This window comes from Mustela nivalis, assembly GCF_964662115.1.
Source record: "Mustela nivalis genome assembly, chromosome: 17".
Lineage (NCBI taxonomy): Eukaryota > Metazoa > Chordata > Mammalia > Carnivora > Mustelidae > Mustela > Mustela nivalis.
Window position 1 is genome coordinate 56,450,566 of NC_139036.1, and position 25,594 is coordinate 56,476,159.

The following is a 25,594-nucleotide window of genomic DNA, read 5'->3' on the forward strand; positions in this document are numbered from 1 at the left end:
TATCTTTACCTTTTGCTATATAGGATGTACTCTTGGGGCGCCTGGGTGGCTCAGTCAGTTAAGTGTCTGCCTTTGGCTCAGATCATGATCCCAGGGTCCTGGGGTCCAGCCCCACATTTGGCTCCCATGCTCTTTCTCTCTCAAATCTTAAAAATAAATAAATAAAACGTACTTTTTTCTCTAGTGATTTGAAAAGCATAATCCCATTTTACTAGTGATTTTTTTTTTAAGACTTTAAGTTATCTCTACATCCAACAGAGGGCATGAACTCCCAATCCCAAGATCAAGAATCACAAACTCCACTAACTGAGCCAGCCAGGCACCAGACTCGTGATCATTCTCGATGTAAAATCAATGCACGCTCAATGCCAAAATTTCAAAACAGCCCAGGAGAGTACACAGTTTAAAAGTGCCCCAACCCTACGCAAATGCCTTGGATGGAGGCACGTTCACTCGTTCACTAGTACCTCTTCCGGTACGTCTTCCAAAGGGTCTCCAATGCTAGGGAACCCTGCTACAAAACTTCCTGGGGACCGATGTTGGGTCCTTCCTTGAACAAGTTCTAACCCCACTCCAAAAGCAAACTGAACGGCTTTTTCTTAGATTCCCCACGTTTTACATTCGGAATCCTTCGATCTTCAGTAGGATGGCTCACTGCCAGGTCAGTGATTCACAGCAGAGAAAGGGAATGTCATACCCATTTCTGTTTTGTGCACTGAAGGCCTTCTGGCGCACACGCTGCTGTAACTAAAGCGGCTCTAACAGGAACACACCTTGCCCCTCAACCACACTTTACCTTCAACACAGTACCTGCCCCAATAATCAGGGGTGATGGGGCCCAGACTCCCCTCTGCTCTGTCCTTTAAGACCACACGGCTTTCCCGGCGCTCTCAGCCACTGTCCCTCTCCTCTAGTCCATCTGCCACCTTTGGTAGCAATGTCCAAAGACTGCTGGTTAGTGCATGCTACCCTTCCTCTTGCCCGTTTTTCCCACAGGATGTAAGCCTTATTAGGACAGATGACTCTGCCAGGAACACCTGCTTACTTAGAACCTTCCCAGGTTATCTCATCATAATCATTCTCATTATAATCCTGAGGTTTGTGAATGAGAAAAGGCAAGTCCTAAGGCAGTGAACAAGTAGTCTAAAACCAGCACTTCAATGCTCAGAGAGAGTAAAGGGGCAGGCAGACTTGAAGGGCCAGAGAATGCCTTCTACTGCCTCACCTTATTGATTTTTTTTTTAAGATTTTTACTTATTTATTTGAGAGAGAGAGAGTAGGCAGAGTGGCAGGCAGAGAGAGGGGGAAGCAGGCTCCCCGCCGAGCAGAGAGCCTGATGCGGGGCTCAATCCCAGGACCCTGAGCCGAAGGCAGAGGCTTAACCCACTGAGCCACCCCGGCGCCCCAATGTTTGTTGTTGTTGTTTTTTTTAAAGTCCTCTCTACACCCAATGTGGGGCTCAAACTTGTGACCCCAAGATACGAAGTCACGTGCTATCTACCCAGTGGGTCAGCTGGGTGCCTGCACCTCACCTTACACCTCCTGTATTTGTTGCCACTGCTCTGGAGTCCTGCTAACTAGGATCAACAGCAGAAATTTCTTAAATGAAATGATGGAATTGAAATAATTTTCTGAGTTCGAATACAAAGCTGTAACCATTTTAGCCTGTGACAGAATTTCATTTTACACATTTATGCCGAGCAACTGAAGCACAGAAAAGGAGGTCCCTGCTTGCTAGTTGCCCTGCTGTCACATCTGCAATTTGGGCCACCTGTCCCTGGGACTGACTTATGGACAAGTACAAGGGAGCACTGCTTAGGAACCAGTGGTTTGAGAGCAAAGAGGAAGTTCAAGGGAATCAGATGATTCTTCTTAACATATTCCAGTGAAATGCACTGTCATCAACCCTACTGCGATTTGTTAAGATTTCAGCAGCCCAGGGCGCCTGGGTGGCTCAGTCTGTAAGCATCTGCCTTCCGCTCAGGTCAATGATCCCAGGGTCCTGGCATCATGGCCCACTTCAGGCTCCCTGCTTCTCCCTCCCCCACTTTTCCTGCTTGTGTTCCCTCTCTTACTGTGTCTCTCTCTGTCAAATAAATAAAATCTTAAAAAGAAAAAAAAAAAGATTTCAGCAGCCCTGGGAGCTACCTGGCTCCTATACACCCTAACCGTTAGGGAACTAGACCGGCACCCAGCTGCCGGCTCAGCTTTCCATCTTAACAAAAAGTCCACTTGCAGTGGTGGCATCTCCGAGTCGTAACTGTCTCAGCTGCAAAGGAGCAGACACACAGTACCATATCCATTATTTTTAATGTCCAGCGTTTATAATACGAGGGCCAGAGCTCTTTCCCCACCTCAAGTTTATAAGTTTTCGATTGGCTTGTGAGGCCAATAGGGATACTTCTTCTTGTCTAATTTGGTTTCTGGGAAGGCTTCATTCAGGTCCTCAATGGTCATCTGATCGAACGGAATTATGTTCCTTAGCTTCTCCAGCTGCAAAGAGGGGGACTGTGTTAAGGTAAACGGAGCCACAGAGATGCAAAAAAGAATCCAAGGTAGGATAGTGCCGCTAGGTGACAGATGTGTGGCCGTGAGGGAGAGAAAACATCTTACAACCAAAGGCCAAGGCTGATCTTTACCTGTTTTTCATATTCCACAATCCTGGCCTTTGAGAGAGACAAAAACTCAGCACAACTTTTCACCTTAAAGAGAAGAGAGACATTCTGTTTTAAAACCAAGTTGTGGTGTCCTGACCCTGAGGCTCCCAAAACAGAAGTCCCAGATGGTTAGGTGTCTGAATACTACCTTAGATAATTTCCCAGCCAATTCTAACTCCTTAATTGCTTTTAACAGCATTGTTCAAATGTAAGTGGCCTACAATAAGATGCATACTGAAAAAATGCTACTGAAGAAGTTCTGATCTATGTATCCACCTGTGAAGCCATCACCACCATCAAGACAGTGAACAAATTTATCGGTCCCCTGCCTCCCATTCCCAGCCAACTACTGAAGCTCTGCCGCCATAGATTACTTGCATTTTCTAGAGTTTTATTTTATTGCTCCTTTTAATTCCCTCTACCTTAACCTAACTTCTAAGAAATATAGAGCCATTAGGAAATACAGTTTTAGAATAAAGAGTAGTCGCAACTACTTACATCTTCTTTTTCTTCAGCGTCCACCTGAACAGTGTATTTATCCTCTGGCACAGGAATCTTCAGGGCATTGAACTACAAACACAGGAACAGTTGTTATTAATGTATCTGGGAGTCCAAAGAAAGGGCTCCAAGACCCCCATCCTTACAGGTAAAAACACACCCTCTATCCTGAGAGGAAACCAGTATGCATCTGAGGTGTTGCAGTGGAAAGAATATTAGCCTGAGAACAGGAGCTGAAGGTTCTTAGTCCCGTCACTAACTGGACAATTCTTCATTACCAAGATTTCAGTTTCATCTGAAAAGGACAGGTGGAAGAGAGGACCTAAAAAATGGCCTCCTAGAAACTTGTAGTTCTGAAGAAACGGATTTCTCTTAAAAATGAAATCCTAACGGACTAACTGGCAGAAGTAACATTTATATAATGGTGACGAAGATGCGTCTCCTTAGAAGACTGCTTGGCCCTATGGCCCCAGCACAGAGCAGGCCTTCGGAAAGCCATTTGTCCAATGAATAAATAAATTGTGGGTGGCGCCTGGGTGGCTCAGTGGGTTAAGCCGCTGCCTTCGGCTCAGGTCATGATCTCAGAGTCCTAGGATCAACCCCCGCATCGGGCTCTCTGCTCAGCAGGGAGCCTGCTTCCTCTTCTCTCTCTGCCTGCCTCTCTGCCTACTTGTGATCTCTCTCTCTGTCAAATAGATAAATAAAATCTTAAAAAAATAAAAATAAAAATAAAATGTGGATGCTGAGGTTTAACATGTAAATGTCAGAGGAGGCTAGGTGGACGAGAAATTTAGCCAAAAGACACAGTCAAAAGTGAGAAGAGAAAGGAAGAAAACAGTGAAAGGGTAGAAAAGATGTAAGGGAGACAGGTGAGGGGCTAAAAAAATAATTGAGGAAGTGTTGGAATGGAAACGCTTAAATCCACAGCCCTCTGCCTCCCTGATTAATAACATACTAGACTGTTTCTTTGGATAGGAAACTTGTAAGTGAAGACCCTGAATTCTCTGCACATATTTACCATAGATCTCCACCCATCTTTCCCGAACTTCCTTTGGGCTCAGACTGCTAACAGCACCCTTGTTTCCACGCTGTCCTCCTGCATCTCTAACTAGCTACTGTTCTGCTCCGTACTCACAAGCCACACTATGAGACCAATGCTTTAGCTGCCTGAGTCTCACCTTCTTCTCAAAGTCATCTACCAAGCCAGCCTTCGCCACATTGGCCTTGTAGTAAGCCCAGTCGATAGCAGGGGGTTTCTCAGGGAGAGTAGCCAACCTGCTCACATGGAAAAGCAGAAGTTAAAATTGGTCTATGAGCAACAGAAAAGTCACATAGTACATTCCTTATTCCTATGGCCTCGAGTTATCATCATAGTTTTCTCTAGGAGGGAGATAATAAGAATGCCAAAAAACTACTTTCATTTGGAAACATGCATGCTTTAAAAAAAAAAAAAAAAAAAAAAAAAAAAAAGATTTATTTATTTTAGAGACAGAGCGTCTTCAAGTAGGGAGAGGAGCAGAGGGAGAGAATCTCAAGCAGACTCCCTGCTGAGCACAGACCTGACCTGGAACTCATGAAATCATGACCTGAGCCAAAACCAAGAGTCAGAAGCTTAACTGACTGAGCCACCCAGGCACCCCTAGGTGTGGGATTTCCATATAGCAGAAGAACATCAGAAATTGGTATGTAGGGGCGCCTGGGTGGCTCAGCGGGTTAAAGCCTCTGCCTTCGGCTCAGGTCATGATTCCAGGGTCCTGGAATCAAGCCCTGCATCGGGCTCTTTGCTCAGCGGGGAGCCTGCTTCCTCTTCTCTCTCTGTCTGCCTCTCTGCCCACTTGTGATCTCTGTCTGTCAAATAAAATCTTTTAAAGAAAAAGAAATTGGTATGTAATTCCAAATCACTGTTTTGCTTCCACATTTAGTAGCAAGTTAAGCAGGTCCCTCTTAGAGTGGTACTGACTTGGAGGTAAGTGTCTCATTCCAAGATTTCAGGGAGTTAGCAATGGCCTTCTGGTTTCGGGGTATGATCTCCCCAAAAGCTACCCAGTCAATGGTTTTTAGAGCAAGTTTTCGCCCAGCCATCTTGAGATCCTGCAAAATAAAACAGGTCAGATCAAAACAGGGCTTTTACAGAGAATCCTTTAAAAGGCACCTTAGAAACATGCAAACCTTTAAGAAATAGATCAACATCCTGACAGCTTGAGGAGTACCTTTATCAACTAAAGGAATCAGGATTACTAAAAAAGGATAGTTTAGCTTTTCAAATTCAAGGCATGCAACAACCTGGCATATAGCTACATCATTTCCTCCCAAGATTGTCCCCCTCTACTCCCCAACTCCTACTCATCCTTAAAAAACCCAGTTTTCTAGTGTCTGCTCTTCATGTACCTTTGGAAATATTGCTAAATTAATACACTGCATAAAAGCAATCATTTAAATACATTTCCATTCCGACTGCATGCATTTTATTCAGATGCTCCAGGGCACAGAACTTAACACACGTTTCAACAGAGCTTAAATAGAGCAGATCCTAAGCCAGAATTTCCTCACCTCAAAAATGGGGATAATACCAGCCCTGCTGACCCTCAGAAGGCTGTTAAAAGACCAGCGAAATTGTGCACATCAATCTGCCGTAGTCTTACCAAGCTGAAGGAGCTCTCTATTCGCTCCCTATCTGACCGGTAATAACCTGCACCTTCCCGTTCAGATCTGATTATCCCCTGCAGGACTAGCACGTACCCTATGCATTCTAGTAATACCCTTAACAGAGGTTTTCAATATATATTTGAATGTGAGAGAAGGTGCCATGTGGTTACAGCCATTTTTTTTTAAACTAAGAATATGGGAACATAGTCAAACTACATTCAAGACCCGTGCCAGACATCAGGAGGAAGACTGAAATGCCAAAGGCCTTTCTTTGCAAACTATGGGGGTGGATCACAGGGGAGCTGCAAGAAATCCTCCCCAGGATCTTAAAAAGAACTGGTCCAACACCTGCCTCTTGCTTTCCTTCCCTCTCAACAATAGCTTGTTTCCAGGACTGGAGGTGATGGGCAGGTGACTTTTACTTTAAGTAATCTCAACACCCAGCGTGGGTTTCAAACTTGCAACCCAGAGATCAAGAGTCCTATGTTGCACCGACTGAGCCAGCCAGGCACCCCTGCAGGTGACTTTTAAAGACACCAAAGAAACAAACGCCCTTACAGAGACTTTCCCAAGCACCCGTGCAGGGAGGCTTCCTAAATGGTGGGATTTTTGTCCTTTGTATGTTGCTGAATCCCCAGGGCACAGGAGGGGCTCCGTGAGTATCCGCGGAAAGGATACGCGAACTCTGCACTTTGAGAAGCTCTGAGCGCTCCACACGCTCCGACGCTGGAACCCTCAGGATGAGACTGAGTGTCCCTCACTAAACAAGTGAACACTATCTCGGAATAACGTTTCCCCAGCCCCCCACGGGACTGCAGAAGTCGGCCGCGCTGGGGGCGGATCGAACGAGACGAGGCGTGTGGAAGCACCTCGGTCAGAGGCGGCGGGGGTCATAGCCCGGCGACCTCGCGCGGGGGAGGGGAGAGGAAGGGAGGGCCGAGCAGAGCGGCGCCGGCGGCAGAAGCTACACCCGGGCGTTCTGCCAGCAGGCCAACCGCAAGGCCCGGCCTCCTCGTCAGGGGTGCGACAAGGGTCGACACGAGGTCTGGAGGGGGCAAAACAGGGCAGCCCGCAGCCATCGGGCCCGGCGTCCCCAAACCCCACTCACCTTCACCGACCCCGGCGGCCCAGAGTCCACAGCAGCAAGGAACGGAACTGGATCACCGGAAAGACTCCCTGAGCCAACCCCAAAGCTGAAGGGGCGGGCCTTGCTTCGCAAGGCAGCCGGTAGAAATGGAGGGTGGTTCCGGAAGTCCCGCCCCCGAGGGCGGGTGTAGCACGTCCCCCTCACTGGTCCCCGGGCGCTGGTTGGGGGCGCTCCCGTCCCTCTCCCCCGGCCCCACCCCCGCCGATGGGCCGGCCCGGCTCTCCCTGCCGAGAGATGGGCCGGCCCGGCGGCGCGCGGGCAGCGGCGGCGGCGGCGGCCCAAGATGGCGGAGCTGCAGCTGGACCCGGCGATGGCTGGGCTGGGAGGGGGTGGCGGGAGCGGGCTGGGCGATGGGGGCGGCCCGGGCCGCGGACCCCCCAGCCCTCGCCCCGTCGGCCCCACGCCCCGGGGGCACGGCCGCCCACCCGCCGCTGCCGCGCCTCCGCTGGAGCCGGGTCCCGGACCGCCAGAGCGGGCAGGGGGCGGCGGTGCGGCCCGCTGGGTCCGACTGAACGTGGGCGGCACTTACTTCGTGACCACCAGACAGACCCTAGGCCGGGAGCCCAAGTCTTTCCTGTGTCGCCTCTGCTGCCAGGAGGACCCGGAGCTGGACTCGGACAAGGTGCGCCCCGCCCTCGGGCGCGCCCCCGGCCATCGAACCCCCTTCGTGCCTCCTAGCTCGTCCCCAGATTCCTGCGACACGCTCCCCACAGGCGGGCTATTCGGGCCGTAACCCCCTCCTGCCCCTCCCCCGTCAGGCTGGCCCCGGGGGGCTATTCTCCCCCAATCCTCAGTCGCACTCCGGCTTTCTCTCTGACCCCGCCCTTCGCTCTCAGCGACTCATTGCCCACACGGTGCCCACCCGCACCCACGAGAACCCACTGCACACCCCTTCTCCGTATTCCTCTCTCTGCCTCTCATAACCAGCCCCTCGGATCTGCATGAGTTTTCCCTTGGCTCCTCGTCAGCCCCTCACTGCCTGTGCCAGATGCGTCCAGAACTGGGTCAGGGTGAGCGAAGGCATCTTTGTAGCTTTCTCAGACTTCCTCTTGGACCCCTCTGCCAAGTTGGGTGAAAGCCTGGGTCTGACAGCTGCAGGAAGTGCTTCTCCTGATAGCACGATTCTTTCCTGTGGTCCTGGGCCCTGAGCTCGCATCTGGTAACAGTCACTGTTCTAGGAGCATGTTAGAGCTCAGATACATGCCTTGGAAAGAGATTACCAGTTGCCAGTGCAAACCGAAGCCGACTGGTTAAGGCCATCGGAAAATGCAAACTGAAGAATGCTGTTGAGCAAGATGCATGGCTCCTAACCAAAAGTTGAGAGGTGACGAGACACTTCCAACCCATTTCCAGTTTGAAGTGTTGTTTATTAACTTTACACATGGATCATTTAGTAAGGTGTTGACCATAGCATACCTCACCTTCCATATAGCACTCAGCCAGTTACATTGAAATGGAGTTAGGTTTGGGTAGAGATTGGCTGTTTTATTTATTCACCATCTACCTCTCCTCTAATCTCAGATCGATAGAAACCTGTCCTGCCCTAACTTTAAAGAAATTCCAAAACCTTTGCTTGTAAAGGAATTATTTTTATCTACCCTAAATCTCTCTTGTTGCAATAGAAGCCAGTTTCTTCTTGTTCCTTTTACTGTAAAGATGAGTAGGATTAAAGCTGCTCAGCGCCAAGTCCCGGCCGTGCCAAGCTTCCTCTGGGCACAGAACTGGGGTGTGTGAGTTACAGCTGGCAATGCAGACTCCCACTGATGTTGGCCTTGAGCTCAGGAGTATTGCCAACTATACAGAGGTTTTCTTAGAATTAGGAATGTGATTTGGGGGCAGTAGAGCAGTCAGAATGTCCATCTCAAGCAGAGATTTAATAATCAAACTGGCATTTTCTTCCCCTTACTTTATAACAGATATCCCATAGAAGAATGGTGGTAATTGTGTCCCAGTAAAGATTTTAGAAGTTCAAGTAAACGCCTGGATGTGGGACTTGGCATCTGTAACACCCCACCTGAAATGATCTCAGAGTACAAGATACATAAAGCTAGCCTTCTTGCCAGGAGTTTGTGATAAGCAACATCTAGCAGCAACACTCGCCCTCTCACTAAAGAATTGTGACAGAGAGGCTGAAACCCTGCCCGGACTTAGTCTGAAATCTCCAGAGTGATACCTTTGTGTTCGGTTGGCAGGACGAGACAGGGGCCTATCTGATTGACAGAGATCCCACCTACTTTGGTCCTATCCTAAACTACCTCCGCCATGGGAAGCTCATCATTACGAAGGAGCTGGCAGAAGAAGGTAAGAACGATGTTCGAACTGGGCATTTTCCAAAATTGGGGTTTAGCTTTAAAGCTGTTTCACAGATTTGAATTTTTTTTTAAAGACTTTTATTTTATTTGACAGAAACAGACAAAGTGGGAGAAGGCACACAAGCAGGGGGGAGTGGGAGAGGGAGAAGCAAGGCTTTCCTCTGAGCGGGGAACCCGATGCAGGGGCTTAATCCCAGGACCCCGGGATCCTGACCTGAGCCGAAGGCAGATGCTTAATGACTAAGCCACCCAGGCGCTCCCGCATTTGAATATTTTTTTTTTTTTTTTTTGGAGATTTTCATCAAGTTCATGTGCAGGTGTAGTAAAGGTTTATGGAAGTGAGCAGGGAGTCTCTAGTTACCTAGTCTTATCTGAGGAGGTCTTGCTTAAGGGGTCCCCACTGGGCTCTGTTCAGCGTCCTTAATGAGACGGAAAAGAGCTAGCTCAGTTTTACAGATAGCTTCGGGAGCATTCTCCAAACCTGCAGAATTGTCAGGATCCCTTTTTACTTTTACTTATGAGCTTGTAAGCAGTGAAGGTCCGTAGCCTGGAGCATCACATCTCTGACATTAATTATTTATTTTTTTCAATTTTACTTGCAGCTATAAAACATAATAAAGGCTTGGCCTCATTTCTTTTAAGACTGGTCTCATGCTTCCTTGTAAATTTTTGCAGCTGACCTAATTCGTTCTCCAGTCCGTTGTCAGGTGTATCATCAGTTGCCTCATCTTTTTGGTTTGTAGGGCATCTGGACTGTTAAGTGGGTCTAGACATCTTTCTAAAAGGCTTGCCGTGGTCTCACCAACGGCATTCAGTAGAAGATTGGGGCCTGTCCCTAAGTCCAGGGCACCCTGACCTAGAAACTTTAGCTCTGAATAAGAAAGCTGTAATGGCCATGCTAATTAATGAAGTGGCCGCAAAACACATCGGGTTCAACTGGTAAAAAGAGGACTCGTGTGCTTGCTCTTTCTTTAACATTTCAAACGCACGCAGAAATAATGGGAATAGTACAATAAATTCCGTGCACCCACCATCCAGCTTTAATAATCACTGCCTCACGGATAATCTCGTTTCTTGAAAAGAGGAGTCTTCAGCATCTTTTCTGAAGTCTTTAAAAAAATTGTTTTCTATTGAAATATTTTCAGTCTCAGAGGAAAGGGCCAGAACAGCACAGAGAACTCCCAGATTCATCAATTTTTTAGCATTTTTTTGGTCATGCTTGTGTTATCGTCCATTCTGTCTCCCCACTCCTGTCCTTCTCCCTTCCCCACGCAGTTTTTACTTCTGAACTATTTACACTAAATCACAGATTCACCCATTAATTCTTCACCTGTATTTCCAAGAACAAGGTTACAGTAGAGTTATCGAGTTCAGGAAATTTAATATTAATAAATATTTCTATCTATAGCTTATATTCTAATTTTATCGGTTGCTCCAGTAATGTTTTTTATAGCAAATGTTTTTGTCTGATACCAGATCACACATCCCACTTGGTTGTCCTGTCCAAGGTCTTTTAGTTTATTTAGCGTGGCATTCTTTCAGTAACTGCCTTTTCTGTTCAAATAATAAGCATCCTATTAAATGTGGTCTACATTAATTTATACACACTCACCCCTGGTCATTTTTAGGACAGACTGGGTAAGCATTGCAAGCTCAGGAGTTCTCCAATGTGACCAGTTCCAGGAAATAAGTAACATATGGGAAAGGTGTCCTGCAGCTAATGGCCAGGTGCAGGGAGAGTCGAGGAGGGTGCCAAGTGGGAAACTGCAGGGGTGAAACAGAATGAACAGAGCAGCTCCAGAGCTTGACTCATGCTGGGGAGAAGGAAATGGGTATACCCTAAACAGCAAAGAAATGTTACCCAGCCTGAAGGAGGGAGACCAGGCTTCCATTTGAGAAAGCAGTTCTTGGGGCGCCTGAGTGGCTCAGTGGGTTAAGCCTCTGCCTTTGGCTTGGGTCATGGTCTCAGGGTCCTAGGATTGAGCCCGGTATCGGGCTTTCTGCTCATCGGGGAGCCTGCTTACTCCCTGTCTCTTCCTGCCTCTCTGCCTACTTGTGATATCTCTCTCTCTCTCTCTGTGTCAAATAAATAAATAAATAAATCTTTTTTTTTAAAGAAAGAAAAATGCAGTTCTTAGCAAGCATGCAAACTTCAGCTCTTGCTGTTTTCTGGGGAATGCACACACATCTCTAACTACAGTTTGGTCCTTGGCCTAGGTGTTCTGGAAGAAGCGGAGTTTTACAACATTGCATCTCTTGTGCGGCTGGTTAAGGAACGGATACGGGACAATGAGAACAGAACTTCTCAGGTAATGGGTTTTGAACTCTTTTTTTTTTCCCCCCAGATCTTATTTATTTATTAATTTGAGAGCGTGAAAGTATGAGAGGGGGAAGGTCAGAGGGAGAGAGACTCCAGCTCGATCCCCTGATTCCAGGATCATGACCTGAGCCAGAGGCAGTCGCTCAACCAACTGAGCCACCCAGGCACCCTTTTTTTTTTTTTTTAAGATTATTTATTTATTTATTTATTTGACAGAGAGAGAGAGATCACAAGTAGGCAGAGAGAGAGGGGGAAGCAGGCTCCCTGCTGAGCAGAGAGCCCGACGCAGGACTTGATCCCAGGACCCTGAGATCATGACCTGAGCCGAAGGCAGCGGCTTAACCCACTGAGCCACCCAGGCTCCCTGCCCTTTTTTTTTTTTTAATAAGATTTTATTTTTAATCTCTTCACCCACAGCATGGGGCTCAAACTCAGAACCCCAAGATCAAGAGTCACAGCTCCACCAACTGAGCCAGCCAGCCACCCCACGGGTTTTGAACTCTTAAAGGGAAAAGGTCTCCATGGCTCTTTGTTGCCGTGTCTGGGTGGGATTTGAAAAGGGACACGTGCTGTCAGGCAAGAGCTACCGCTCCCCTTAAAGCTGGAGGTCTGTGGGGAACACAGTCCATGCACCAAACAGACAGCGCATTCGCCACTGGGCTTGTTCAGAACAAGGAAACAGAAGAAGACATAACAAAACAAAACAGCCCTCCTGTCCCTTTAAGAGAGCTAGCGGTTGTGGCTGCTTACCATTTGGCAGCAAGTCCATGGCACTTGAGGTCCCTAACCTTGTTCTCAGGCAGAGTATCTGTCTCCCTCCACATAAGGGCCCAGCAAGCTCTTGCTTCCACCTGTTGGCCACTATTAGGACCAGCCTTTTTAAAAGTGTGATCACGTCCCATTCGGCTCCCAATAGCCACATGAAACCAGTCTCGCGCTCTAGACTTTAGGAGCTGCTTGTGAATAATGCTTCCGAGGAAATAATCTCAAGCTTTCCTGTTAAATATGAAGTCTGGGTTTTTATATTAACTCAGTAGACAGAATAACAACAACAATAAAACCCACACAATTTGCCACCAGTTTGAGACGACCGTAAGGCACACAGCGCTTATTTCACACCGTTTCACCCATCACATGTCGTAAGTGGCCACAGTGGCATCTTTTAGACCCTTGTGATTCTCTGGCTCCTAGGAGAGGGTCTGTGCCCTCTAGAAGCTTGAAGTCTAGCGGGGAAAACAGACGGTCCCTTTCCTGTATAGGCTCTATTTTAAGAAGGTACAGCTGTAGTGACGGAGGGCAGCATTGGACTCCACTGTGACCATCTGTCGTGTAGCCTGAGTTGCCTCTTATCCCATCAGCTCCCAGTGATGGATGCTTTCCTGAGATCCAGTCTATTGCAGTGTAGAATTCTCCCGTGATTCAGAAGGCAAGGTTTCTTTTCAAAAGTCAGAACAAAACAAAAAGTAAAAAATAGTTCCTCTCTATGTTCTATCTTAGACTTCATATATCCAAATTTTCTGGGTTTTTTTGTTTGTTTGTTTGTTTGTTTTTCCTGGCTCTAAATGGAGTTATCTGATGGGGGAACTGACATCCATGACCAAAAATGACCTTTCTTCATTTTATCTGTAGTAGTTTGCAAAGATGGAAAGAAGAGCTTCTTGGTTTTCTTCCTTCTAGCCAATGTCTGAAAACCTTTCTAATGTTCAAAAATGAACATTAGTTTACCATATGGAATATCGAATGGCCTCAATCTCGTTGCCATCTCGGATTATATTGTACGCGGCATCTTTCTCTATTGTAGGTACTTAATAGCTAGACGTTCTGGAAACCTAGCTTTGTCCTCAATTTTCCACATTCCGAAAAAACTTTTGATTGCTTAGTGTAAATTTTGATGGTACCATGAATTATGTAATTTGAAGCCATTCAGCCCTGAATGTTCTCAGTTCTTTGCCATTAGCTAAGTCCTTGAGAGCATTGTAAGATTTGTTTGATGACAGCGATTAAGTTAATTAGTCCTCTAGGTTTTGAAGGCTTGTGGATATAGACCCAGTTGGAAGCTTTTTTGTTCTAGGGCTGGCAAGGCCTTTTTGATGCTAATTGATCTTTCCATCTGTCCTTTTTATTTAGTGAAACTCTGAGCAGTGGATTTGATGTTGTTCAAAAACACCCTCTTTTGCATGTATCACAGCTCTAAGGCAAAATTGGCCATGTGTGTATTTTTGTGGCTGTCCCTTCAAACCGTTATCTCCTTTAACTTGCCGATTTTTTTCTTAAGATTTTATTTTTAAGTAATCTGTACACCCAACATGGGGCTGGAACTCAACAACCCAAGATCAAGAGCCACACGCTCCTCCCACTGAGCCAGCCAGGGGCCCGGAACTTGTCTCTATTTCAGGGAGACACACACGACCCGGATTCAGGCAGAGCCCAAGATATGGGTGTCCCACCCCACCTTTTAGTGACTTCTCATTTCTCTGTTAGTGGCTGCCACTACTCTGCTACTTTGCTGTCTCTGACATTTTTTGTTAGGTCATTAATCTTAGTGCATTCGAGAACACCTGTGGTTTACTTTGGAAGAGAAAAATAAAGAGGTAGCATCTTAAATACCTTGGGCTTTGATAGTTGGGGCTAGTATCATAGAGCTTTCATGATACTCTGAGTTTTAGAACATAAAACACTTGGTTGTTTCCAAAATGTGTGCTCAGAGATCATTGAAATCTTCCCGGGATTTGCTCTACATTTTAGGTGGAGGGAATGTTTTTCTTGGTGCCTTGTGTAACAATAGTTGCATTCGGTCCAGAAGGGGAGACCATGAAAGAAAGAGCTCAGCATTGTTGGCGGACCAGCCCGGGCGCTGGCGCTGCCTCCATCCCAACAAGCACCGCCTGACTCAGGCAAGACACACCAGTGTCCCGCAGAAGACGGAGCAGAGGGGGAGCCACTCTGGGCTTGGAGCACTCCCTAATCCGGAGCTGCTTTTATTGAGCCAGTATTTCCCCAGCAGCGGGTGCTTGCAAACAAATTTTCCAGAGAACTGAAGCCCAGTCATCCTTTTGAAAAAGCATCAAAGCTGAATTTCCATTATTCTTAAGGAAACCGTCTGTATTTTCTTTCTTTCTTTTTTAAAGATTTTATTTATTTATTTGACAGAGATCACAAGTAGACAGAGAGGCAGGCTGGGTAGGGGCGGGGTGTGGGGGGGGGCAGGCCCCCCGCTGAGCATAGAGCCCAATGTGGGGCTCGATCCCAGGACCCTGAGATCATGACCTGAGCTGAAGGCAGAGGCTTAACCCATTGAGTCACGCAGGCGTACCCCCCCTCCCGCCCTCCAGTCCATATTTTCTTGAAATCCCAAGAATATAACCAATCCCTCCGTGACGGAGCATCATTGTTCTCAGCTTCCGTTGCTGTTTGTGCTCTAACAAATGCGTCATGTCCTTTGGACTGGCAGTGGATGTGCAGCTGTTGGACCCAACACTGAATGGTCCAAAATTGACAAACGCTGCGTCTTCCTGTGAGCCTTCAGTCGTCCTTGTGAGAATGGGAGCTCTCATCTGGGGAGCATTCCTCCCTGCAGCACCCCTTGCCCTCGCCTGACTTCGCCTTTTTTTTTCTTTTTTTAAAGATTGATTGATTTGAAAGAGAGACACACACAGAACAGAAGGAGAGGGAGAGAGAGAAGCAGACTCCCCACTGAGCAGAGAACCCGACATGGGGCTTGATCCCAGGATCTGAGCCAAAGGCAGATGCTTAACTGACTGAGCCACCCAGGCGCCCCCTGACTTTGGCTCCTAAGGCTCACAGCCCAAGTCCTAAGGGAGGGGTTCTCCTCTGGATAAAGCATTAGGGGCCTTCATGCCGCAACTTTGGGGCATCTAGCTTTTTCGCTTCTTGTTCTAACTACTGTTCCAGAGTTGAATGGGCTAAAAGTGACTTCTCTCTGGATCTGACACCAACTGGGTGTCCAGCAGTTCGTCCTCTCCTGAAACTAACTAGTGTGTAGTAACTCTTTCTACAGGTTTCAGGGCTCAGCCCCCTGCTTCAGACGCCAGTGCCACATCCCAGGTCCCCATGCTGCCTGCACTTCTGTCCACCGCGGCTACACAATGAAGGGTTCCCATGACATCCCCCTTCGGGTTCAGTAATTTACTAGAACAACTAGAACCCAGGAAGATGCTCTACTTACTGTTACAGTTTATCTCTAGGAGACAGAGGACAGCCAGATGGAGAGAACCGGGGCGGGATCCGAGCGCAGGAGCCTTCGCGCCAGTGGAGTTGGGATGTACCACTTGGCCAGCCTGTGCTTACGGTTGCCAACTTGGAAGCTCCCTGAACCTCAGTGTTCGAGGGTTTTTAAGGATGTTTCATTACATACCCATGACTAATTAGATTAACTCATTGGTCGTTGGTAATCGAATTCGGTCTTCAGCCGCTCTCCCTCCCTCCGAGGTCAGAGGTCGGCAAGTAGGACTGAACGTCCTTATCTTTTTTTTTTTTAAGATTTTATTTATTTATTTGTCAGAGAGGGAGCAAGTGAGAGCGAGCACAGGCAGACAGAGTGGCAGGCAGAGGCAGAGGGAGAAGCAGGCTCCCTGCAGAGCAAGGAGCCCGATGTGGGACTCGATCCCATGATGCTGGGATCATGACCCGAGCTGAAGGCAGCTGCTTAACCAGCTGAGCCACCCAGGCATCCCTAGACGTCCTCATCTTCTAATGGTGCTTGGTCTTTCTGGGGACCAGTCATTAGCACAAAAAAGATACTTTCATCCCTCAGGTAATTCCAAGGGTTTTAGGAGCTCTGTGCTAGGAACCAGGAACAAAGACCAAATACCCATTTTTTAGTATATACTTCTATAACGGACGTGCTACCATTTAACTCTGAAACACTTTCACTCTCAGGTACCATCAGTGGAGGGTAAGTGTTTTAAACATTGGTATATCCTGGGATCCTGTTTTATATAGTATTCCCATAATAAGATTTCACTCTGAATAAACCAAAGTGGTCTGCATTTTCAGTATGTATGTCAGAGATGAAGCAATTAAGATGATGAGGTGACTTTCTTGTCCAAAGTGATTTTACTCTATTTTCTATTCCGGGAAATGGATGAAATCTAAGCACATAACTCATTTCTCTGAACTTCAGAATTATTAGACCCACTGATTCCATAGCCTTGGGCCTTTTTTTTTCTTTCTTTCTTTCCTTGGATAAGTTTTTATTGAAAAACAACATCGCTGGGGCGCTGGGTGCCTCAGTGGGTTAAAGCCTCTGCCTTCGGCTCAGGTCATGATCCTGGGGTCCTGGGATCGAGCCCTGCATCAGGCTCTCTGCTCAGTGGGGAGCCTGCTTCCCCCTCTCTCTCTTCTTGCCTCTCTGCCTACTTGTGATCTCTGTCTGTCAAATAAATAAAATCTTTAAAAAAAAAAAAAAGAAAGAAAAACGACATTGCTGCTTGTCAGAGGGGCTCGTGTGGGACTGTCCAGAAAACATGTCCAAGCAAGCTCCTTTTCAGTGGTCAGTTTTGGGAAGAGCCACACCAGGGCAGCTGCAAACTGTTGTGTCCTCGAGATTGTTCTTGAAAGTCTGTTGTTGTCGCAGGGCCCCGTGAAGCACGTGTACAGAGTCCTGCAGTGCCAGGAGGAGGAGCTTACGCAGATGGTCTCCACTATGTCCGATGGGTGGAAATTTGAACAGGTAGGTTTCCCAGGAGGCCCCGTGCCTCAAACCGTCGCCAGCCATAGGCAGCTCCTAACCTCAGGGGTCCGTCGGGCCAGGTGGGAACCTGTTCAGAAACGTAGGAAAGAGCCACTGGGTGTGGATGATGTGCTCAGTCATACCGGATGAGTTGGGAGACTTGAGAGTAGTATCATGTCTCCCAACTTCACATCCAAGTTTCAGTTTGATTGTGCTTGCTTAGGCCTGAAAGTGCCTTTATGGGGTTTTTTCTTAAGTGCTCAGTTGACATTTTATAAAATAACTACGAAAAGAAGGCGAGGATGCATCCATAGCCCTTCCTTTCCTCTCCCCGGGGTGAGAATGCTGTCGTTCCAAACAGTATGTAATCCATCCCGAAGAGCATGGGCGTGTGTGATGTGAAAGGAGTCAGGCATGGTGAGAAGTGTGGCTTCGCCGTTCCCCATCAGTCTGTGCATTTCTGTTCCTTTAGCTTTGGGTCGTGGAAGAAGTATCCAGACAAAGCCACACAGTCAGCGTTGTACTGTTCCCTCCATTAGATGGCAGAATTGTTCAGCTCATCTGTTGCCTTCGCCACAGGGAGCGCAAGCAGAATGAACATGTTAGCAAACAGAATGATCCTGTTACCGTTTTGTGGGGATCAGGCCCGTTTTTATGCAGACTTTTGAAGAGTCAGTTGAAGGGTCACCAGAAACTCACCTTCTCAGCTAGCTGCTGGGCTGCTAAGAGCACTGTGTTGTAGATCGGATACACGGGTGTCTCCGCCTTCAGAGCTAACGCAGGATCCTTCCTCACGCGTGCCCGCACTGCCGAGTCCATTCTGCCTGTGTATGTCAGCCTGATTCTTAGCCAGGTGGGGGCTGCAAGATGTGCCATACTTCCACCCCACAAGTATTTTCCCTGCTATGTGTTTTTTCTTTTTCAATATTCTATTTGTAAGTAATCTCTGTGCCCAACATGGGGCTGGAACTCAGGACCCCGAACTCAAGAGTTGCACGCTTCTCCTGCTGAGCCAACCAGACACCCCCTCCCTAGAATAAGTTTTAAGCAAAGAATGTTTTGTTTTTTTGTTTTGGTTTTTTTAGATTTTTATTTATTTGACTGAGAGGGGCAGTGAGAGAGGGAATACAAGCAGGGGGAGTAGAGAGGGAAAAGTAGGCTTCCCGCTGGGTGGGGAGGCCAATGCGGGGCTTGATCCCCGGACTCTGGGATCATGACCTGAGCTGCAGGCAGATGCTTAATGACTGAGCCACCCAGGTGCCCCAGCAAAGAATATTATTAAAAAAGTAATAATAAAAATAAGTTTGTTTGTTTTTACAATTCTTTTTTTTTTTTTTTTTTTTAAGTTTATTTGAGAGAGAGCACAAGGGCAGGGTGAGGGCAGAGGGAGAAGCCCCACCGAGCAGGGAGCCCGATTCGGGACTCAGTCCGGGGACCCCGGGATCATGATCTGAGCAGAAAGCAGATGCTTAACCGACTGAGCCACCCTGGTGCCCTTTTAAGTATTCTTTATGAAAGCGGTGAATAATTATGAATCTTTCATCTTGTTAATGTTTGGGGGACAGACAAGGCATGCTTGTACGAACTCTATTATATGGATGAGGAAGTTAAAGCCCGTTCATAGAGTGAATCAGTCATGTTTTTCTCACATGAGGCGCTACATGCTTGCCCAGATGACCTTACCCTTTGGCTTCCTTTTTCCCTGAGCACGTGTATTGTCTATTTAGAGTTGAATCCTGAATTCAATTCGCTAAAAAGGTTAGAGGTCGCAGCAGCATATGGCTTCTGGTAACTCTTCAGTGATTCACTCAGTGCTTTCCAGAGCCTTCTGAGTACCAGTCTCCAGTCCAGGACTTCTGCCTGAAGATGAGCCAGCTCTGTGTAGGCGTTTGGCTGAAGCAAGTGTCCATTCTCATTCACACAAACATTCTCTTTCACCTCAGTGTTTGCTAGAAGGAGTATGATCGTGGTAATCCTAGTTGCTGCCTTTGGGATTGTTTCAAGTGCTTGGGTGGGAGACAGTGGCAGCGCCCGTACTTTTCTTCTCTAGGGAAGGCTTATTGAGGATGCGCTGGTGAGTAACTGAGATCCAGACGTGCCCTCGAGCCAGGAGAGTCCCAGAAATGATCGTCCATGAGAGGCAAAACTACACAGTTGGGTCAGGAGGAGGGTTGGACGCGTGTAGCTCTTTGGTACCTGAAGGTGACTGTTTGCCATATTCTTGTTCTGTCAGCTAATCAGCATCGGCTCTTCCTATAACTACGGAAATGAGGATCAGGCAGAATTCCTCTGTGTCGTCTCCAGAGAACTAAATAATTCTACCAATGGCATTGTCATAGAGCCCAGTGAAAAGGCAAAGGTAAGAAATGGTGTCACCCAAATTTTGTCTCTGACTCATTTATTCCCAGCCCCTTAGAGGGCTTTGCCTGAACCAATTGTTGCTTGAGGTTTCTTCCCTTTCCTTCTGAAGCTGGCTTTGCATTTTGCCTTCATTTTTTTTTTTTTTTTAAGATTATTTATTTATTTATTTGAGAGAAAGAGTGAGAGAGAGAGCATGAGAGGGGAGAAGGTCAGAGGGAGAAGCAGACTCCCCATGGAGTTGGGAGCCTGATGTGGGACTCGATCCCGGGACTCCGGGATCATGACCTGAGCCGAAGGCAGTCGCTTAACCAACTGAGCCACCCAGGCGCCTCTTCATTTTGGTTTTTGACTGTTATAATTTATTTAAGTCAGGATTTATGGAGCCGTGGCTGAGGGTTTCAGTCAGGAAACGCGTACTGAAATAGGGTGACTCTGATACCCTCAGTCCAGTCAGGGAAAAAAATCTTATTGCCACTAACTACAACAATGTGAGAATTCTGAAACTCAAAATTGGGAAAATATTTTGTGTCTATTCTTTGAAACTGTTCTCTCCTTTTTGCTGCCTCAAGAGAAGAGGTATTTGGTTACCTCTGTGACCTCCTCACCTTTAGTCACTGGGAAATTGTGTGGTTACCTCACACACTCTCCTAAGTCAGCAGCCCATGGTGCGTCTGCACCATTTCCTTTAGCATCGACAGCACTTGGGGCCCCACGGTGTTGAGCGAGTCTTTTACTACTGAAGTGCTTCAAGGGGGTCGGGGATGCAGCCCTGCATTGCCTCCTGGTTTACCAGGGATTGTCGTGCTGCTCGCAGGGGTCCAGCAGAAAGCAGCCGCGGCTCCCTTTCCCCTCAGCAGTCTGCTTAGCAGCCTCAGCCTCAAAGCAGGTCTGCTCCAGAGTCCAAGCCTCAGCCCTCTCCCCCGTCTTCCACCCGCAGATTCTTCAGGAGAGAGGATCTCGGATGTAAATTCCAGATCCTTAACCATCAGGAGAGCAACCCGGCAGAGCACCTCGTGACGTTCAGTCTTGCTCCTGTACAGTAACCAACCGAGCTGCTGCAAAGCAAAGCTGAGCCTGGCCCCCCAGTGGAGAAGTGTTCTGGTCAAAACCAAAGGAACCCCTGCCCCTCCCACAGGAACTTGAAGACAGACGCGACTCCTGGCTGCAGAATACCTTTTCAGAAACCTGCTTTTGTTTTCTTAGCCACTGTCGTGACAAGTCTGATAACCGCAGCTGGGCCAGGTTCCCAGTTGGAGCCCTTCTGGGCACCTGGGGGAAGGGAAGAGGAAGGCCTGGCTCCTGTACACGCCCGTACTTCAGGGAAGCAGCAGATGAAGGAGGATCGTCCCTGAGCTGTGCCGTGTTTTCGCCCGAGTGCCGCGTTGGAAGCCGCTTTGTAACACTATCTTTCCCTCCTTCTCTGCACCCCGGACTAATGCAGCAGATGCCAAGCACTGTAGCTTCAGTCTGTCGAGTTGAGTTTAGGTTTTGGATAAAGGATGGCGTTGCCAGAATAACCCCTCCCCCCATTCCTGTGAACAAAACCCCTTTGAGGAAGCAGGTGGTGGGGTGTCCTTGGTAATGGGCGGAGGTCGGGGATCGCTGCTCTGGGTTCGGGGCGCTTAGCCGCCGTGTCCATCCCTGCCTCCTTTGCCTCTAGCAGCCCGGACTCTCCAGAAGCTTGCTTTCATCCCGAGAGGAGGTCTGCGGCAGGTGGCGTCCCGCAGTCTGTCTGTCGCACAGACAGGCGGGAGCGGCAGGTAGCTGGTCTGTAGCCTTCGCTCACCCTCCGTTGGCCCATCCTCCTCCTCTGACTTCTGAAACTGGACCGAAGAAAAAGGGGACTTGGGATCCTCTGATGGCTTGGGGTGGGGACAGCATTTCTTTGGAAGTTGCCAAATGTGTTACATTATAGTATCCAAAAGTGTTATTTCTTCTGTGATTGTCTCTTGGAAATGCCTTGACTGAACATTTAGTATTTATTTGTGTCTCTTCTTGATTTCTGACCATGCCTGGCAGGCGTGTCCGTGCCCCCACATCATCCCCGGTAGAGTGTGTGTGTTTGCTGGGCAGGCCAAGACCCCCCTCCCTACGTCTCTGACCCCACGCATTAGCATCACTTCTTTCTTCAGAGAGTCAGGTCATGGAGAATCAAATGCCTGTTTGACCGAGGAGGGGAGTAAAGCCCTCCTTCAGGCTGGGACCACAGAGCTCGTAGCTGGATCGTCTCAGTGAATAGTCACTGAATGCAAAGGGCCAGAGAATCCCTAGTTTTTCCCAAGATGACTTTCCTGGTATGGCAGATGGCCCAGAGAAGGGGAAGGTGCCATGGGACACTCCATCTGTAACGGCCACCTCCTGCCAGTCGCTCCTGGCTTCCTCCACAGGTGAGGTTCTGTCCCCTCCACAGCTCAGCTGCTTCCTAGGTGGCTCTGGCGCTGCGATTTTTGGAAGTGACTTACAGGCTGTGCCAAATATCTTTTGAGCTTGTGACATGTGCCCATGTACAGATCGCATAACTCTTCTTCAGGATTCTCGCTTTGACCTTATCTGTGTGTAGAGCAGGATAGAAATGTGTGCCCAGGGGTGTCTGCTGATACGGGAGCGTGCTTGTGGACGTCGGCACCTCAGAACTCTGGCTTGTGCCCACGATTCCTACAGCTAGAAAATGTTACAGGAACTTCTACCTACAGTAAAACAGTCACCCTTGAAAAAGGTCACACATATCCTGTCATCTTTCAGGAAAAAAAAAAAAAATAAGATTTGAATGTGTCAAGGAAAAGCTGCTCTGACCAGAATAGGACAGAGGACTTTGGAAGAAGCGCTCTTTGGTCAATTCAAAAAAGGAAAATTTGACTCAAAGGAGGGAAAGCAGCTTCATTTGGGGCCTGGAGCCCAGTCAGATTTGCTTTCCCAAGGCATTTCCCTGCGGGTCGGCCCATGCTTCCAAGCCTGCTCGAAGGGGTGAAGCCAGGTGAACCAGAAGGCAGAGGAGAGCTAGCCCGTCCGAAACGAGCATTTCTCTTCTCGAGTCCCACAGTGGATCCTGCGGAGAGACCGCGGAGCGCCGTCCTCAGCAGAGAAACCAACAGCAGTGACCTTGCCGCCCCCCGCAGGGCTGGCTTTCGTGAGGATCCCCTCCTCGTGGCAACCTAATGACAGTTGCTCCAGTACTCCTGAAGCTGGGGAGGATCCATTTCTTGAGGTTTCTGGAAAAGTATTCCCCCCCCCCCGCCCTTTATGAACCGAGTCAGTATTTTTCCCTGAAAGCCTTCTCCCCCCTCCTGGGAGAGTCCGGCTGATGACCTCGGAGAGAGGTCTGGCCATCGGTTTGGGGGTGTCACGTGGCCAGGGACCCACATTCTCTCCAGCTGCCCAGGGCTGCCGGGTGGGGAGTGTCTTCCTTCTTCGTTCTGTGCCCAGGCCCAGCTCACGAAGCAGCCGGGCTTCTCCCAGGAGACGCCATCATCGCGCGCTTCTGTCTTTCCCTCAGAACCTGCTTCTTGGCAGTGCGGCGTGGCCCAGCCTCCTCTAGAGCGACTTCGTTTCTGCAGTCTTAACTGGTCTCAGGGGTGTGAGCGAGGTGTAGGGGAGGAAGGGACAGAGATGCTGGGGGGGAGGGGTGGGTTGGCCCAGGGGACACCCACACCCTCCAGCGTGGCCTTTGACCCAGAGGTGAGGGACCATGCCTGTCACTCGTGGGTGCCGTTTGTTACTGTTTGTGTATCTGAATAAAGTCTGAAATGCTGTGACCTTTTTTTTTTTTTTGTCAATAAAGATATGAAACAAACTTTGCATCTTCTTGGTTTCCCATCACTCCCGATGATCCTCAAGCTGTTTTCAGGACATGAATTTGACTACCAGGGCCTCTTACAAAGTCCTCATTTCTCTTGCTGCTGAAGCCGCCTGAGGGGGTGTTGGGCCTCCTTCCTCCTCAGGACCAGGAGAGAGGGAGAAACAGGAGGTGGAGACAGATGGGCTACCCAGCAGCGAGCTGGGAGGGGGAAGAGTCTGAGACCATTTTTAAGGGAAAAGAAGCCTTCCTGGAAGCCTAAGTGGCCGGGTGCCCATTTTCTCTGCACAGTGGAGGAGGAGGAATAAATGTGGGGTGAGGCAGGTAACCAGCAGGCTAAGCATCGGCCGTTTGAGGCACCGGGCAGGGTGTGGGACCCTCAGAAGGCATTAGAGCGTCCCCTCCCGTAGGGCGCTGACAGCTGGGGAGATGTGTAGGCACAAAGGTAGCAGAGGGCGCATGCGTTTGTATCGGCCCAGGGTCCGGTGGAAGACAGACCACAGCAGTTGTTAACACGTGGTAAGAAGAGGAAAGGGCTCAGCGACGCTCTGGTGTCACAGACACAGTTACTGCTCCCAGGGCAGGGGAGCCAAGGGAGGAACTGGGGCTGTTACAGTGTGGAGGCAAATTGTGCTTGGCAGCGGCCCAGCCCCAGGGGCACGGGGAGAGTCCCAAGGGCCGGGGGGCTGGGAGGCCGAACAGCCCAGCTCTGCCGCCTCTGGCAGCTCGGCATCCGTGGACGTGCTTCGACACATACCTGTACCCACAACAGTAAGAACAACTCTATGTCTGTACATAACACGATACAGCCACTCCACGCAAAGGTGACCTTGCCCTCTCCCCAACGTGAAACTTTAGTGTCAACACTCAGTGTTCCCACATCTGAGAGACCGTGACACCTATTCTGGGCCAGATTAACCATTCAAACTGGCATGGTGGGTTAGACGACAGACACCTAGTTCATGATTGGCAGGCCAGGCCACATGGTCACTGTGTGTCCCATGGTTAGGCACCTGATCTCAAGAAGAGTTATCGGCCAAAGAAGCCATGGATATTTTTCAAAAACCTGGAGTTCTGCCTGGTAATTCTCCAGTCGGGGGTCGCGGGACACAGCGTTAGCATTTGTGATAGATGGTTTGGCTGTTGCTGAATCCTACGCAGTCATAAAGCCCAGGGGATGGCCCAGAGCTAAATTTGTAATAAGAATCACACCACATGGGGTGCCTGAGTGGCTCAGTGGGTTAAGCCGCTGCCTTCAGCTTGGGTCATGATCTCAGAGTCCTGAGATCAAGCCCTACACATCAGGTGAGATCAAGCCCTACACATCAGGCTCTCTGCTCACCAGGGAGCCTGCTTCCTCCTCTCTCTCTGCCTGCCTGCTGTGATCGCTCGCTCTCTCCCTGTCAAATAAATAAGTAAAATCTTTAAAAAATATGTATTTTTTAAAAATCATTGTTTCCCATGAAGTGTTACGATGGAAATCTAACTCTAATTCTAGTTCTTGCCTTTTGCAAGCTGTAGCTTTTGCCCTTGTGGGCTTTCTTTTGTGGCTCTTACCTCCTCCAGGTTTATTTTCCCCAAGACAAACTTGACGGCTCAAAATTTAAGTCTTATATCTAAATGTGTATTTTTAGCTGATGTCATTTTTCTGTTAATGATTTCTAACAAAACGCAACATGGAAAGAAGACTGTATTCTTTTTAAGATTTTATTTATTTGGCAGTGAGAGAGAGAGAGCACGAGTGGGTGGAGCAGCAGGCAGAGGGAGAAACAGGCTTCCAGCTGAGCAGGGACCCCACGGTGGGGCTCGATGCGGGGCTCAATCCCAGGACCATGGGATCATGACCTGAGCTGAAGGCAGATGCTTAACGACTGAGCCACCCAGGCACCCCGTGTTTTGTTTTGTTTTTAAGATTTTGTTTATTTGACATTGAGCAAAAGAGAGAGAGCGAGAACAAGCTGGGATGGGGGCGGGGGAAGCAGAGAGGGAAGCAGACTCCCCACTCAGTGCGGAGCCCAACACAGGGCTCAATCCCAGAAGCCTGAGATCATGACCTGAGCCAAAGTCAGTTGTTTAGCCAACTGACCCACCTAGGCGCCCTCCCCCCTTTTAAGGGGAATTATTTTTTTCTTTTTAAGATTTTATTTATTTGACAGAGAGACAGCAAG

General features: G+C 48.6%; 2 protein-coding genes across 9 annotated transcripts in view; one reads left to right on the forward strand and one right to left on the reverse strand.

Annotated features, from left to right (window-relative positions):
- Nucleotides 1-2,291: 2,291 nt before the first annotated feature.
- The window catches only part of ATP5PD (ATP synthase peripheral stalk subunit d), a 55,680-nt gene continuing 32,377 nt past the window's right edge, over nt 2,292-25,594 (reverse strand). The window contains exons 1-7 of one of the 8 annotated variants that reach the window (XM_082705126.1): nt 6,910-6,958; nt 5,706-5,748; nt 5,116-5,246; nt 4,334-4,430; nt 3,156-3,227; nt 2,640-2,702; nt 2,292-2,493 (exon numbers count right to left, since the gene is read on the reverse strand). In XM_082705126.1, the coding sequence (XP_082561252.1) occupies nt 2,362-2,493; nt 2,640-2,702; nt 3,156-3,227; nt 4,334-4,430; nt 5,116-5,237 (486 nt within the window). In that variant the 5' untranslated portion in view covers nt 5,238-5,246; nt 5,706-5,748; nt 6,910-6,958 and the 3' untranslated portion in view covers nt 2,292-2,361. Of the gene's footprint in view, nt 2,494-2,639; nt 2,703-3,155; nt 3,228-4,333; nt 4,431-5,115; nt 5,247-5,705; nt 5,749-6,359; nt 6,889-6,909; nt 7,054-7,837; nt 8,219-25,594 lie in introns of those variants that run through there. The other 7 variants (XM_082705128.1, XM_082705124.1, XM_082705123.1 and 4 more) reach the window with 7 other exon arrangements.
- On the forward strand, nt 7,176-21,563 carry KCTD2 (potassium channel tetramerization domain containing 2). Its single transcript, XM_082705117.1, has 6 exons — nt 7,176-7,570; nt 9,141-9,249; nt 11,478-11,569; nt 17,177-17,272; nt 19,506-19,631; nt 20,571-21,563. Exons 1-6 carry the CDS (start codon nt 7,232-7,234, stop codon nt 20,598-20,600), a joined length of 792 nt encoding a protein of 263 aa, XP_082561243.1. The 5' UTR covers nt 7,176-7,231; the 3' UTR covers nt 20,601-21,563.

Bases quoted from the DNA above. Each gene is read 5' to 3' on its own strand.
- KCTD2 (XM_082705117.1), top strand. From the start codon at position 7,232: ATGGCGGAGCTGCAGCTGGACCCGGCGATGGCTGGGCTGGGAGGGGGT. The intron at 9,250-11,477 runs GTAAGAACGATG...TCCTTGGCCTAG, and splicing joins GAAGGAGCTGGCAGAAGAAG to GTGTTCTGGAAGAAGCGGAG. The intron at 19,632-20,570 runs GTAAGAAATGGT...TTCCACCCGCAG, and splicing joins AGCCCAGTGAAAAGGCAAAG to ATTCTTCAGGAGAGAGGATC.